The sequence below is a fragment of the Mugil cephalus genome, chromosome 2 (genome assembly GCF_022458985.1).
Source record: "Mugil cephalus isolate CIBA_MC_2020 chromosome 2, CIBA_Mcephalus_1.1, whole genome shotgun sequence".
Taxonomy (NCBI): domain Eukaryota; kingdom Metazoa; phylum Chordata; class Actinopteri; order Mugiliformes; family Mugilidae; genus Mugil; species Mugil cephalus.
Window position 1 is genome coordinate 18,263,311 of NC_061771.1, and position 12,870 is coordinate 18,276,180.

Below are 12,870 nucleotides of genomic sequence, written 5' to 3' on the forward strand. Positions count from 1 at the left end.
ACGGTATAAAGATCCTGGGCTGAAGGACAGGAAAATATCCTCCTTCGACACCACTGACTACAATGGGGTTGTCAGAATAATAGAAAGATGTCCAACTACTACAAACCACTGCCTACAATATGAAAACGCAGTTAAATCGACAGCTCTCTCAGTTTTTTCAAACAAATGCTGAATACCATAACATTAATAAAATACAAGATTTAGTGCAGGGATCATAACCATAGAATTAAGTGAGTGTGCGTAAAGCTTTCTGTTCACTTGTACATATCTTCTGATATTTTGTTGTAAGTAAAACCTGCACTATACTTTTAACCTTTACTCCTTTTACTCAGGCCTCCCATGGGTTGCTTGTTAAACTGCAGACAGAAGAGCTTAAATTGACGATTATATGTTGACATCACCCACAAGTGCTTCAGATGTCAGTTGCCAAATGGGAACTGTTCCGAGTTTTGATCTAGCTAACCAGAGTCTTTGTCTCTCCTGTTTTCACAGTTTTTTTTTTTTTTTTTGCACCCCTTAGTTCACACTGAAGCATTTCTGTAAAAATACGTTGGTACACGTTGGTGTGGGTGAGAATAAGTAAATCACCACTCGAATAAATCAGTGTAAGCCTGCCCTTGTGTTTTAAATGTAGTGTGCAGCTCTTTGTTCCCCCACTTGGTGGCACTGTAACCTGCAGCACAGCGAAGGTGATCTGAACATTCATGTTACACACATAGCCAGACTGGCTTTCAGAAAATAATGATGCATTTATTTCAAATGTATTTCTTAAACTTTATGTTTTGTTATGCTTTGGTATATATATATATATATATATTTACACTGAGCACTCAGCACACACGTGATATTCCTAGAAAAAAAATTATCCTGTCACCAATTCACCAATTTGATCTGTTAGTAGTAAATTATGTTATAATTAAATTTGCAAGGAGTGTGTCATACTTCCTATTAGACAATAAGTCATAGGGCACTCCCGTGAAATACTGCTGTTTAACATCAGCTGTGTGTTTTTTTAATTCAGTCATGTTTTTTCCTGTTAAAAGACCTTTTTGACTCCAAAATGTATAAGCAATGCACTGTTTGGTCTTCGTAAATGTTTCATTGTGAAGACTTTTGACTTAATTTCTTATTTAAGCAGCATGTGCTCACACCTAAGCTTTTGTGCGATGACTGTAGTCGTCAGAGGACAAGAACAAACACCTGATGCTGGAGTTCACAGGCAACAGTTTGACACCTGTGTGCACCTGCAGCACAATGCGTCGAGATGAATGTTGTGTCTCCTTCACCAGCAGGTTGGGGATGGAGCACAGAAGTGTGTTTTTGTCTCTTGGTCTCACTCTGCATGCTGTCATCTTCTTATACCAAAGAAGCAGAGTGATAACCGAGCATGAACTGCCGACTCAAAACAGAAATTTGATGTGTTTTTGTTATCATTTGAGTTTAGCTTCTATCATCTCTTTATTCAAATTATGTACTGATAGACATGCACTTCATTTGATGCTAATTTAATGCTATAATTACAGCATTGTCCATCAGTGGGTAACGGCATTAAGTTGTCAGTGCAAAAACCCAAAAATGATCACCTCTATATTGGATTTTAAAGACACTGACTGACAACTGACGATTCTGTAAAGTAAAAACAACTATTGGCAACGGTTGCCTAAATGCCAACAAACCAAACACATATAAGAACCTCTTGATGAAACTATTCATTGACAAACACGTGAGTGTGGCTTATTATTCCGACAGGATGCAGTGAATGTGTTTCAATGCCTTGAACAAATATTTGAAGTCGGCTCTACTGACAGATGTTATTTTACTTTGGAAGTTAAACTTTGTATAGTGTTGTGTAAACTGGTCATCACAAAACTAGACAACAATTTACTGAACATGACTCAACGTGGTTAAATAGCAGAGTTACAAGCTTTAGGTCACATTCTCCATTATCAATGTTCCTCCTGTTGCCTTTTCTGCCATCTAGTGTTACAAAAGAGTTATAACAATTATAGGACACAACATAGATGTGTGTGGAAATTTGAAACACTACAGGGTGGGATGATTTCACACTCATTTGATGGGAGAATGGGGTTTCAGTTTGCACATGAAACAATATTCGTTTCCATAAGACTGAAAAAGCTATGAAAAGGACTCAAACATCAGATGATTTTCACGTGAGTCCTGAAAGTAGACAAAGAGATTGTTGGTGGGTTTTCTCACATGAACTATTTGCTTCCGGTTCTTCCACTTCACCTCTATTGGATTAACATCAAGACTTTGACTCTGCCGTTCCCAGAGTATTAATTTTGTTCTGTTGTGTCGTTTAAATTGTCTTTTGTGGAACGACTTGTGTTTTCGGGCTCTTTTTTATGCTGCATGGTAGAGTTTTTTTTTGGACATTTTCTTTTATAATCCGTTGGTATTATTCAGAATCCACTAGTAAATCAATGTTTCACAGACAGGAGGCAGGATACACTTTGTTTCATTTCCAGACACTTAAACCAAATAATTGTGCTTTGGTCTCATCCATCCACAAAACGTTTCCCCACCAGTCTTCTGACTTGTCCATGTGATGTTTAAAAAACTGCAGATGAGCAGAAAAATCCTTTTTGGAGACCAGTGGCTTTGTCTTTGCCACCCTGCCACGCACACCATGGTTGTTCGATTTGTTGACTGCAAGCTCCTTAGTAATGGTTTTGTAACGTTTTCCATTCTGATGATCAACAGCAACTCCCTCTCTGAGGTCCTCAGAAAGTTCCACTGTCTGTGCCATCATACACATCCAGAAAGACAGAAAGATGCGTTGTGAAGGCCAGAAAACCGAATGCACCCTGAACGACACCTGAGTCTTATTATATTGATTGGAACAGATGGACTATTCTTCGCCCTAGAAATTGACTTGTAATTCAGGTGCACTTACTTTCGCACCTCGCAGATATGTAATATTGACTAATTTTTTTGAATAAACTAACACAAAGGTAAAATATTTCTGTCTCTCTTTGGGTTCTCTTTGTTGAGAGTCAAGACTCATGTGGAAAGCCACTGATATTTTGAGTAATTTTCATGCGGAAATGTAGAAAAGAGAAGATTTATTTCATTAAATTGCAGTTTTCAAACTCAAAAATGTGTTTTATTTTGAGATTTTCTTAAAAATAAATAAAAAAATAACAGTATCCACTGTCATAATTAGTCTATATTTGGAAGTGATGGCAAAATACAGCAACCCCTATTTTTTTATTATAGTTGGCCACAGTGTCTCTGTCCTTATCTCTGTCTTTCTTTGCGTGTTTAGTCTGTTTGTTTAAATTCTTCTCTTGCTCTCGGCTCACTGGGTGACACATTGACGTGCCATGAAAATTCCCAAAATGCCAAAGAAGAATGAATTTCATTCATGGTAAAAACAATGCAAATCGAATTCACATATTTCTGTGCGGACATTCTTCATCTAATTGATTTTGTCCCAGCGATAACAGCCGTGGGGTCAGTTTCTGTCAATACCTGGTGCCTCCCGGAGTCCAGTCACGGTTGAATTATTGGCCAACAGTCAAAAAAGATAATAATAACAAAATAAAATAAACTGATACAACTGATTAATCATTGTCATGGAAAACGGAAGGACACTAACTTCAATGCCTGTGGTATCTTGTCAGACATTAACTTGAGTAAATCTTCAAATGTGGCTACTTTGTGTCCCCATGGCAACCAAAGTCCATAAAGGTGGAAGGGAACGACTCCAAATGTGACTCTGTTTACTTATGGAGGAGCGACATTAGCATGTCTGTAATTTGCTCGGGAGCAAACATCAGGCCTGTGTTTGGCAGTACTGTATGCTCTAACTTTACAAATATACCTACCTGCACTCTAGCGTCAGTTAAACAATATTATTGAGGTTCGACTTCAGATGCACTGCAGCACTAGCAGGATGTGAAATAAGTGTTTCAATCAAGATAAACAATTGTCATGTTTTATATTTCTTTATATTTCTTGGACAATGCTTTGTTACCCTGATCATCCTTTCACTGAAGTTCAAAAACAAACTCATGACTGTCGTGTTTCTAAATTATCCATGCATATGCCACATTAATGTTTATACCCCATTAAATGCTCCTCACAGCCTGCCACACGCTATAGCCGTATCTCTTTCACGGCATAGCAATATTTGCGTGATCAGAACGGTGGTCTGTGTGCAGCACTGCATTTTTCCTGCAGCTGGTTAGTAACCAGCACCAAACAGTCGACAGAAAGAGTAGCGGTGAAGCCAGTGGTTGAGGATGTGGTGGAGCTGGAAGCAGACCAAATATTGAAAGTGACAATTGTCAGAAGAAACACAACTGCAGGCTAAATGTTCGACCCACACACGCACAGTGGGCAACCACGCTGTTTTCCACAACTCTATTAATATGCTCATGTCAATATTGTGTTTTCAACTTGTTCCACCGACAAAATGTCTGTCAGTAAACCAGACAAAAAGACGACTTTTTTTTTTTTTTTTTTTTACACCTAGCGCCATGAAATACAATCAGTGTGAAATGAAGGTTAAAATAAAGCTGAATTTAAACGTCTCCTCTTGTGTTTGCCTCCTCACAAGGCTCCAAATCACCTCGAGGAAAACAGCATTTCCCACAGTGCCTCGTTCAGGAGGTGGGCGTCGCTTGAATCCGTGTGCACCGGGGTGTGGCCCTTCACGCGCGCCCCCACCGCACAGTCACGCGCACTCCAGAGAGTTTTTATTAGTGGGTTTCTGCTTTCGTCTTCTTTTCACTGCCGGGTCCCGCTGCCTGATCACCGAGCTTCGCCAGACAGCTGCAACTCACCGGTAAGTCCCGTCTTGAAGTGACTGACTTGTAGCGGACTTATAGGACATCCGCATCCGCCAGGTGAGAGGACAGAGGCTCCACCTAAGGACAAAAAAAAAAAAAAAAGGACATTTGGTTTAAGGACAACCGCTGTGGAGATTACTGATTAGTAGACAGAGTAGGAGTTGATTAAATCTGGAGCAGTTTAGTAACAGTTCTGTTTGTTTTGCAGAAACATGAAATTGTCTCCTAACTTGTCTTCTCTTGCGGAATAACGTTTCCTTGTTTCCTAACAGACCTTCTTCTTCTTTCACTTTTGGAAAGAATATCTCCAACCTTCTTCAAAATGGTGAGTCACGTTCATATTTCAGAAAACTTGACACTACATGGATCAAAGCATTTTTTTTTTAAAAAAACTCCAGCATAGATATAAACCCGTTATTTATGCAAATGTTTGACTCATTGTAGTTTGAGCCCCCGACCTCCCAAGACAACGCCCACTTGAGCTCACATTATATAATGAGTGGAGTTAAAGTTTTTATCCACAGCTGGAACACTGTACGTCCTCTTTCTAGTCTCTGTTCACTGTAGGAGTAAAATGTTTATTCTGTACATGAAAACGAAAGTGCACCAGTGTAAAGTGGAGAAAAGTAACCGCAGAGTTCAGTAACTTGTTCTCGTGATCAAAAGTTTTTCAACACAGACTCTGACAAATCAACACTTTCACTCATGAAGTAACGGTTTCACCAGTTTATCCAGGTCTGGGTGTGTGTGTGTGTGTGTGTGTGTGTGTGTGTGTGGGCACAGCTTAAGGGGCTACAGAGAGGATTCATTTGGGGAAGTTGGGAGGTTTAGCGCATGACTCATGCAGGCTCTGCTCCATTCGGGTGGGTCTCTGTGTCTTTCCACCTCGCTCTGTGTTTAATACACATATTTCCACGTCTAGCCTGGAGTTTCAAAGCCAGCCCCTTCTCTCTTAAAGGGGAATCAGTTCTCTTCCTCTTGGTCGTGGTAGAGTTAGTGCGCTGACAATAAACAGAGCTGATTAAAGCTCTAGTAATAAACGTGTGTTAGTTCAACGGCTCAGACCGTGACCATAAATTGAAGCTCTGTCTGGTGTGAGGTGCTCTGCTTGTAGATGTGTCCACAGCCTGGTTTGCACAGTGTTAATACACTGTATGTACACATGCAGACTTCCACTCTTATCCAAAGCCATAAAAAAGGCATTAATGAACCACACCTGTTCGTTTGCTGCGATCAACACAGACCCTGCGGTTTAGTTTTAGTCTCTCGACGCATACAAAGGAGGCTGCTGTGGACCAGTGTGTATCAGCAAATTTACATTTTATTGCTGTTCGAGTGGCGTTAGTAAACAGCATTTATTCCTCCAGCTTATAAAGTTCATCAAGTTATGAAGTTAAAGCAGCTCATCTACTCTCAGTTCATTCAGTGAATATTTAATTGAACCCAGTATAAGTTAATCATCCAATTACTGCATTTCTTAAAATCTCACCTACTTCTTCTCACTCACAGAAAAACACAGATTATGACGTTTGCCTGGAAGAAACTGGTGACAGTTATGTCCCAGTTGTTATAGAAATGAACTTTGTTGAAATCTAAGCTATGAACTGAAAACAAATTCCCTTTTTAGCGTCATCAGCGACCTGTAGTAAACTTCACACCCAAGCTTAACAGTAATTGTACAATAAAACGTGTCATGTGACACTGCGGCGGCCAACTTCCCTTAATGAAAGCGACTGCATGTGTTGTGTACAGTCTCCATGGCGACCGCAGACCATAAAGTGTAGGAGGGAGACGATAAGATGTGCTTCGAAGAGGAGATAGCAGCTGCGACAGCGCGCGTTTACTCACGAAGGGGTCGGCATGCCTCCCTCAGGAGCCCCTTCCACCTTGGGTCATGTCTGAGCTCGCTCCACCAGGGGACTCGTCTTATCAGAGACACCCGTGTCAAACATTCCAGGGTGAATTATCTGCATCGCGTTGGCGTCCACATATCTCCTTGTCCAGCTGGTTGTCAGAGTAGCCATCTGCGGCGTGATTCGATTTTATTTAGCTTGTGGCGCAGAGTGTGTTTACGAAAACGCAAAGCTCGTGGACGTTTTTGACATTCCTTTCTGCAGGAACAAGATACCGGTTGTTGAGAACAATCTTTTTTCTTGTCTTTTTTTTTTCTCCCATATTTTTTGGGTCACAATTCCAGAAACATTCCAGTGGTTTTCCACTTCAAACCCCTGTCCTCCCTCTTAACCGAGAAGTTATGTTTCTGTTAATGTGGCACAGTCGGAGGGAGTGTCTGGTATGACACACTGAGATGAGGGTCAATTTTATAGTTAATGTTTATTCGCTGTTATCACATTCCTAATGATTTTGGTATCGATCAGTCTGCTCTTCTCCCGCGCCTAGAGAAATTATTAACTTGAACTAATCACACTGAAGCATCGTTTTATTTCACTGCATCCATCACTTTTGAACAAATGGGTGTGGATTCAAATGATTTAAGCCTGTGTGCTCGTCCGCCTGTTTTTTAGAGCTTTGGAAGCTGAAAGTAATTAAGTTCATTGAGTGCATCTTAGGGGAGATGGAAACTTTAACAAGAGAGCAAAAACAAGTTGGAGATGACAGTGTTTATTCACATGCAAGGTTATGAACCATGGGAATCTTGTGCGCATTAAGAAGGATTGAAAAGGAGGCGGGCGGGTGACATTTTAGAAAGGAAGTTAGTCACAATACAGACTTGACATTCAGTATTTACAGTATTTAGGCTTAAATCTACTTCATGTGATGGCAACATACACAAATAATCTGCATTGATAATATATAGTAAGCAGTGAACAGATGATGCAGATGATTACGCATCAGTATTTAGTTGGTATCTGCTACAAACAGCTGTTTGCGATCGTTTCGGAAGATGTTGGCTCATTATGGGACCCAGTCAGCCCAAATCATCTCGATGTGTTTAGAGTTTAGAGCAAAAAGATACTTAAGTATAGTTTACATCTGTTTCCTGAGTTTTCAATGAAAAAATTAAGCTTTTATTTTATACATGCATATAAGACATGAGAGTTAACTATGAAAAGTGCTCTTAGCTATTTGCACCCAATACTTTTATTTTATGTCCCATATTTGTGCTGTATTGTCTTTTCGTTAGAGTCTGTGTGGTTACAGCTGGAACAGAAACAGGAATTTTAGAAAACAGACGTGTTACTTTGGAAAATGCACTTAAAATGGGGTCCTTCTCTGACCACACGTCCTGTGTTTCAGGCCAGCAGAGGAACCGTAAAACCCAGCAGAGACTTCAACGCCAATGCTGACGCCGAGGTCCTGTACAAGGCAATGAAAGGGCTGGGTAAGTGCACTCGTGTACATGCAGTGTTATCTGATATTTCGAAGGCGAGTCGGTGTGTAGTACAACTCCAGCAGACCAATCACGTATCATTTCTCGGGGATTTCCTCTTCCTCTGTGGTAATCCCTGTTGTCTGTGCGACGCTCCACCCAGACAACGGTGACTCACAAACACATGAAGTGAAACTTGAGCCAACACATCTGCTGACCTCAGCTGAAGGCTGCAATTATGTGGGTTAAATAGATGTAACCAAGATTCCACCTAGACAGAGTCTACTCATTGTTATGCAATATGTATGCCACGTGTGGCTGAGTAACCATGGTGCTTGTTGTCATAGGGACCGATGAGGATGCCATCTTGCAGCTGCTGACGGCTCGCAGCAACGGTCAGAGGCAGGAGATCAAGACCAGCTACAAAACTCTGTTTGGAAAGGTACGACCGATTCTGTACCAGATGTTATCCCATGTGAGCACACGTGTCTAATCACCGCACGAGGACTAATGTTTATATATGGCCCAAACAGCCCCACTCAAAGCCATCGTATTCTGCTTCTGATTGAATCACACTGCATTTAACCTGTTTCACTGACAAAGACCATGCCTTAGTTGATGCAAGGAAGTTTATTGGTAGATTGGACTGGAAGAGAAATGGATGTAGGGATGAGAGGAGGCATTAGGCCCCTATGGTTCCTGTACTGAAAGATGGAAGAAAAGAAAAGAGATAGATTTACTCCTCTCTCAAACCATCTCTCTGGCTAAGACTTTGACGTTGCTATCTTCAAAAGAGTGCCCTCTGTCCTTTTGAAGATAATGGAAAGTAGTGGCACCACAGTTTTACCTACAGCGTTTTCATATTTAAACCTCAACTTCCCACCAATCCCCTTAGACCTCATGAAGCTACTCTGATCAGCGGCGAAACATTTTCAAGAAATTCAAAGAGTCCAGTTGCCTTTCTTTAAACGCCTTTTGGATTACCATGACCAGGATGAATGAGAACCTTCACAGACATACAGCTCCTTCCTAGTATCCAAAAATCCATTACTTGAGGTTTCTTCTGGTACACAGCACAAATGGAAAGCCCTAAACCAAAAACATATCCTCTGTTGACTAAATCACAAATGTGTAAATACGACAGAAAAACCCAAATGCATCTATCTGCTCATTAGCTGCTAAGCTAACCAGCTACAGGCACAAGACTCAAGCTTTGTGTTACAGACATGCGATCATTGTGGTTCCTGTTGGAAGGAAGTAAAGGAGTAAATTTGCATGCATTCAACACTCTCACACCAGCACACCCCTCTTCTGAGGCCACCGATAGAAAGCTGGTTTCATACACAAGCTCTTTGTCGAATCCATCCTCTTTGTGGAATACAAACATAAGTATATCGATGTAACTGTATGTATGAGGCCTACACACAACCATTTAATCTCAAGTGCATCATGTTACATGGAAGCCACCCCCAGGTTTTACCCTACATCAGAGCTAATTAAAATGTATCTTTCGTGTCAGGATCTGATAGATGATCTGAAAGGAGAGCTGGGTGGCAAATTTGAGACTCTGATCATAGCTCTGATGACTCCACCCCTTGCTTATGACGTGACAGCGCTCCGCAATGCCATCAAGGTAGGGGTTTTGGTTAACAGATGTGATGAAAACTTCAGCATCCACGCGAAGAGTGATCGCACGAAAGCAGCCGTGACATTTCCCACTTTTACCTGTAGGGGGCAGGAACAAACGAGAAGGTGCTGGTGGAGATACTCGCCTCCAGAACACCGGAGCAGGTGAAGGACATCGTCGCTGCTTACAAAAAGGGTAACACATGCACAGACACATGCCACACACATTCATAATTAGCACAGGGTGATACGGCCGGATTATATGATAAGTGGTTTAATAATGGGGAAGGAAGTACATTTAACAAACGTATTAACCCTTAAAGATACACACGGTTTGGTTTTTATAGCTTTGGTAACACTGAATGTAAACTCTTTACATTCAAAGTTATTGTTTCATTCAGTTTGGGGTTAAATTCTAAATATAGAAAAGTACTACATGAGTTAAACTTCACATTATTCAAAGGTAACAACATCACAGGAACGTGAGTTCATGAGTGTTTTGTGTTTCCCTCAGAGTACGATGACGACCTGGAGAAGGATATATGTGGAGATACTTCAGGGCACTTCCAGAGGCTTCTGGTTATTCTGCTTCAGGTAATTATACTCCACTCCGCTCCTCTCTTCTCTTCTCCTCTCTTCTCCTCTCCTCTCCTCTCCTCTCCTCTCCTCTCCTCTCCTCTCCTCTCCTCTCCTCTCCTCTCCTCTCCTCTCCTCCATTAACAAAACAGTTCTGTCTTTTCTCAGGGAAACAGGCAGAAAGGCATCCAGGAGGGCACCATTGACAGCGATGCTCAGGTGAGTCAGTAAATATTTTTCTGACCTTCACTATCAATGTCTTCTTTGTCTTTTGGTCTGAGGGTGTGACTGTCTCGTGTTCAGTAGTCGATCTGTTGTGATGTAATGCCTCCCTCTACTGGAGGAAGAGAGTAAAACTTTACTTTAACATTAACATTAATACATCCTCATTTAGTTAAAAATCAGATCCAATCCTCAGTTCCTCTCTCTTGTATACGGTCAAAGAAATGGTCAACAACAAAAAAAATAAAATAAAACATGGTGGTGACAGCCAATCACAGTGATTTATGAGAAAATTCCTTAGAAAATAGAAAGAAAAAACGACAATAATAAATGAAATACTGTGATGATAGTGTAAGTTGTTTTATTCAAACTCTCCACCATGATGGCTAGACTAGCAGCATTCAGTTAGCTATTCAGTATTATTATTAACCTTCATTATTTGCTTCAACTGTCTTTTTATTTCCTGTTTGTTTAACCAGTCAGATAACATCTTGTTATTCAGAATTGGATGCTGTTGTCAAACTTGACCACTTTGAGAATTATAGACTTGTATCAGCATTGAGTGTGGAGAGTAGTGGTCCCTGCTGTAGTTTACCTACCTGGGTCCCTAAGTATGTCGCCTTACTTGTTGATGTTGCAGCATCTCTTTGTGTCCAGTGCACCTCAAATATCTAGTCATGTCTTTATAATATCTGTACAGTACATTTATGTGGTATGTGTTGTTTTTTGTTTTTTTGTGGTTATAGGCCCTCTTTAAGGCAGGAGAGGAGAAGTTCGGCACCGATGAGCAGGCGTTTGTTACCATCTTGGGCAACCGGAGTGCTGAACATCTTAGGAAAGGTGTGTATGTGTGTGTTGGAGGTGGGAACCAGGTTTCCTCCTGGAGGTAAATAATAATAATAATAAAAAAAAAACAGTTTTGCTTTAGAAAATAGCTTTAGGTCACTTCAAGTTCCCTCTGTATGCTTTGCAGTCTGACACAGCCATTTTGTACGGGCACTTAGGCTATTTCTGTACTACTATTTTTTTAGGTAAAAATCCTCTGCATTAAAGCAGAGCAAGTGGTTATTTGCCATCTGTGTTTGTTTTGTTTGTAAGAACATAAGAGAATAAGTTTTCTTGTATGATTTTAGAGTCTTCTTTTAGAGATTCTCTGCAACCAGAATATTATTATTAAGTGTTATCTGCCTCATTTGCCCAGTTGTTTCTTCCTGTTAAAGGATCTGTGTTGGTTTGTGGACACAGTCTTTGTCCCATTAACGGACTTTTGATTGATTCTGAGTGTGTGCATTTCAGTTTTTGACGCTTACATGAAGCTGTCTGGATACGAGATGGAGGAGAGTATCAAGAGGGAGACGTCCGGAAACCTTGAAGACCTGCTCCTTGCTGTGGGTACGAAAACTTAAGAACTCCTTTCTGTGGAACTTTTTTCCTCTATGGTGAGCTGTCTCCTAACCTTCGATCATTCCTCGTCCTTTTCTTATAAAGTCAAGTGTGCCAGAAGCGTCCCAGCCTATTTCGCTGAGACTCTGTACTACTCCATGAAGGTAAGAAAGACTCACAGCTGGGCTGGTGTTCAGGTGTTGAGAGTTAATTTTATTTAATTTATATTCTGCAGTATCTGCAGTAATTTAAATGTAAAATGTATTTTTTAATGTATTTGTAGATTTTTTTGTGTAGGTGCGCGCTACCTATTTTCCATTAATTCCTGTGTTTTTTTGTCTTGTGTCAGGGTGCAGGTACTGACGATGAAACCCTGATCAGAGTGATGGCCACTCGTAGTGAGGTGGACATGTTGGACATCAGGACTGAGTTCAGGAGGATGTTTGCCTGCTCTCTGTTTTCAATGATCAAGGTACGCACACGGATACATGCTGAAACTGGTCCACATGCGCTTGTGAAACTCTCTCTTAACGTACGTCTGGGTGTGTGTTTGTTACAGGGAGATACCAGCGGCGACTACCGTAAGGCCTTACTGCTGCTCTGTGCTGGAGATGACGCATAACCGTGTCCAACACTCAGCGATAGGAACTACACCTGAAGTGCCTCCTCCCTACGACCAAACTCTGTTGTATGAGAGAGACGACCTCCGTCGGGTCTTTTAAACTATGATTCCGAATATTGTCTTTGAAGGGTAGCTAACATTATGTCCACATTTATGCAGCTTTTTGTCCACTAATGTCTTCATTCATCATTTATTATGATAAAATATCAGACTTGTTTTGTTTGCATTTGTATGGCAGTACCAAAATATAAAATAATGCAATAATAAATATTTCAGTTGATGAAGGTCAACGC

At 40.8% G+C, this 12,870-nt stretch overlaps 1 protein-coding gene across 1 annotated transcript; it reads left to right on the top strand.

Annotated features, from left to right (window-relative positions):
- Positions 1 to 4,679: 4,679 nt before the first annotated feature.
- On the top strand, positions 4,680 to 12,867 carry anxa5b (annexin A5b). The gene is made up of 13 exons (XM_047579129.1): positions 4,680 to 4,813; positions 5,090 to 5,142; positions 8,076 to 8,160; positions 8,496 to 8,590; positions 9,668 to 9,781; positions 9,880 to 9,970; positions 10,289 to 10,368; positions 10,519 to 10,569; positions 11,319 to 11,412; positions 11,869 to 11,964; positions 12,061 to 12,119; positions 12,305 to 12,427; positions 12,515 to 12,867. Exons 2-13 carry the CDS (start codon positions 5,140 to 5,142, stop codon positions 12,575 to 12,577), a joined length of 954 nt encoding a protein of 317 aa, XP_047435085.1. The 5' UTR covers positions 4,680 to 4,813; positions 5,090 to 5,139; the 3' UTR covers positions 12,578 to 12,867.
- Positions 12,868 to 12,870: the final 3 nt, after the last annotated feature.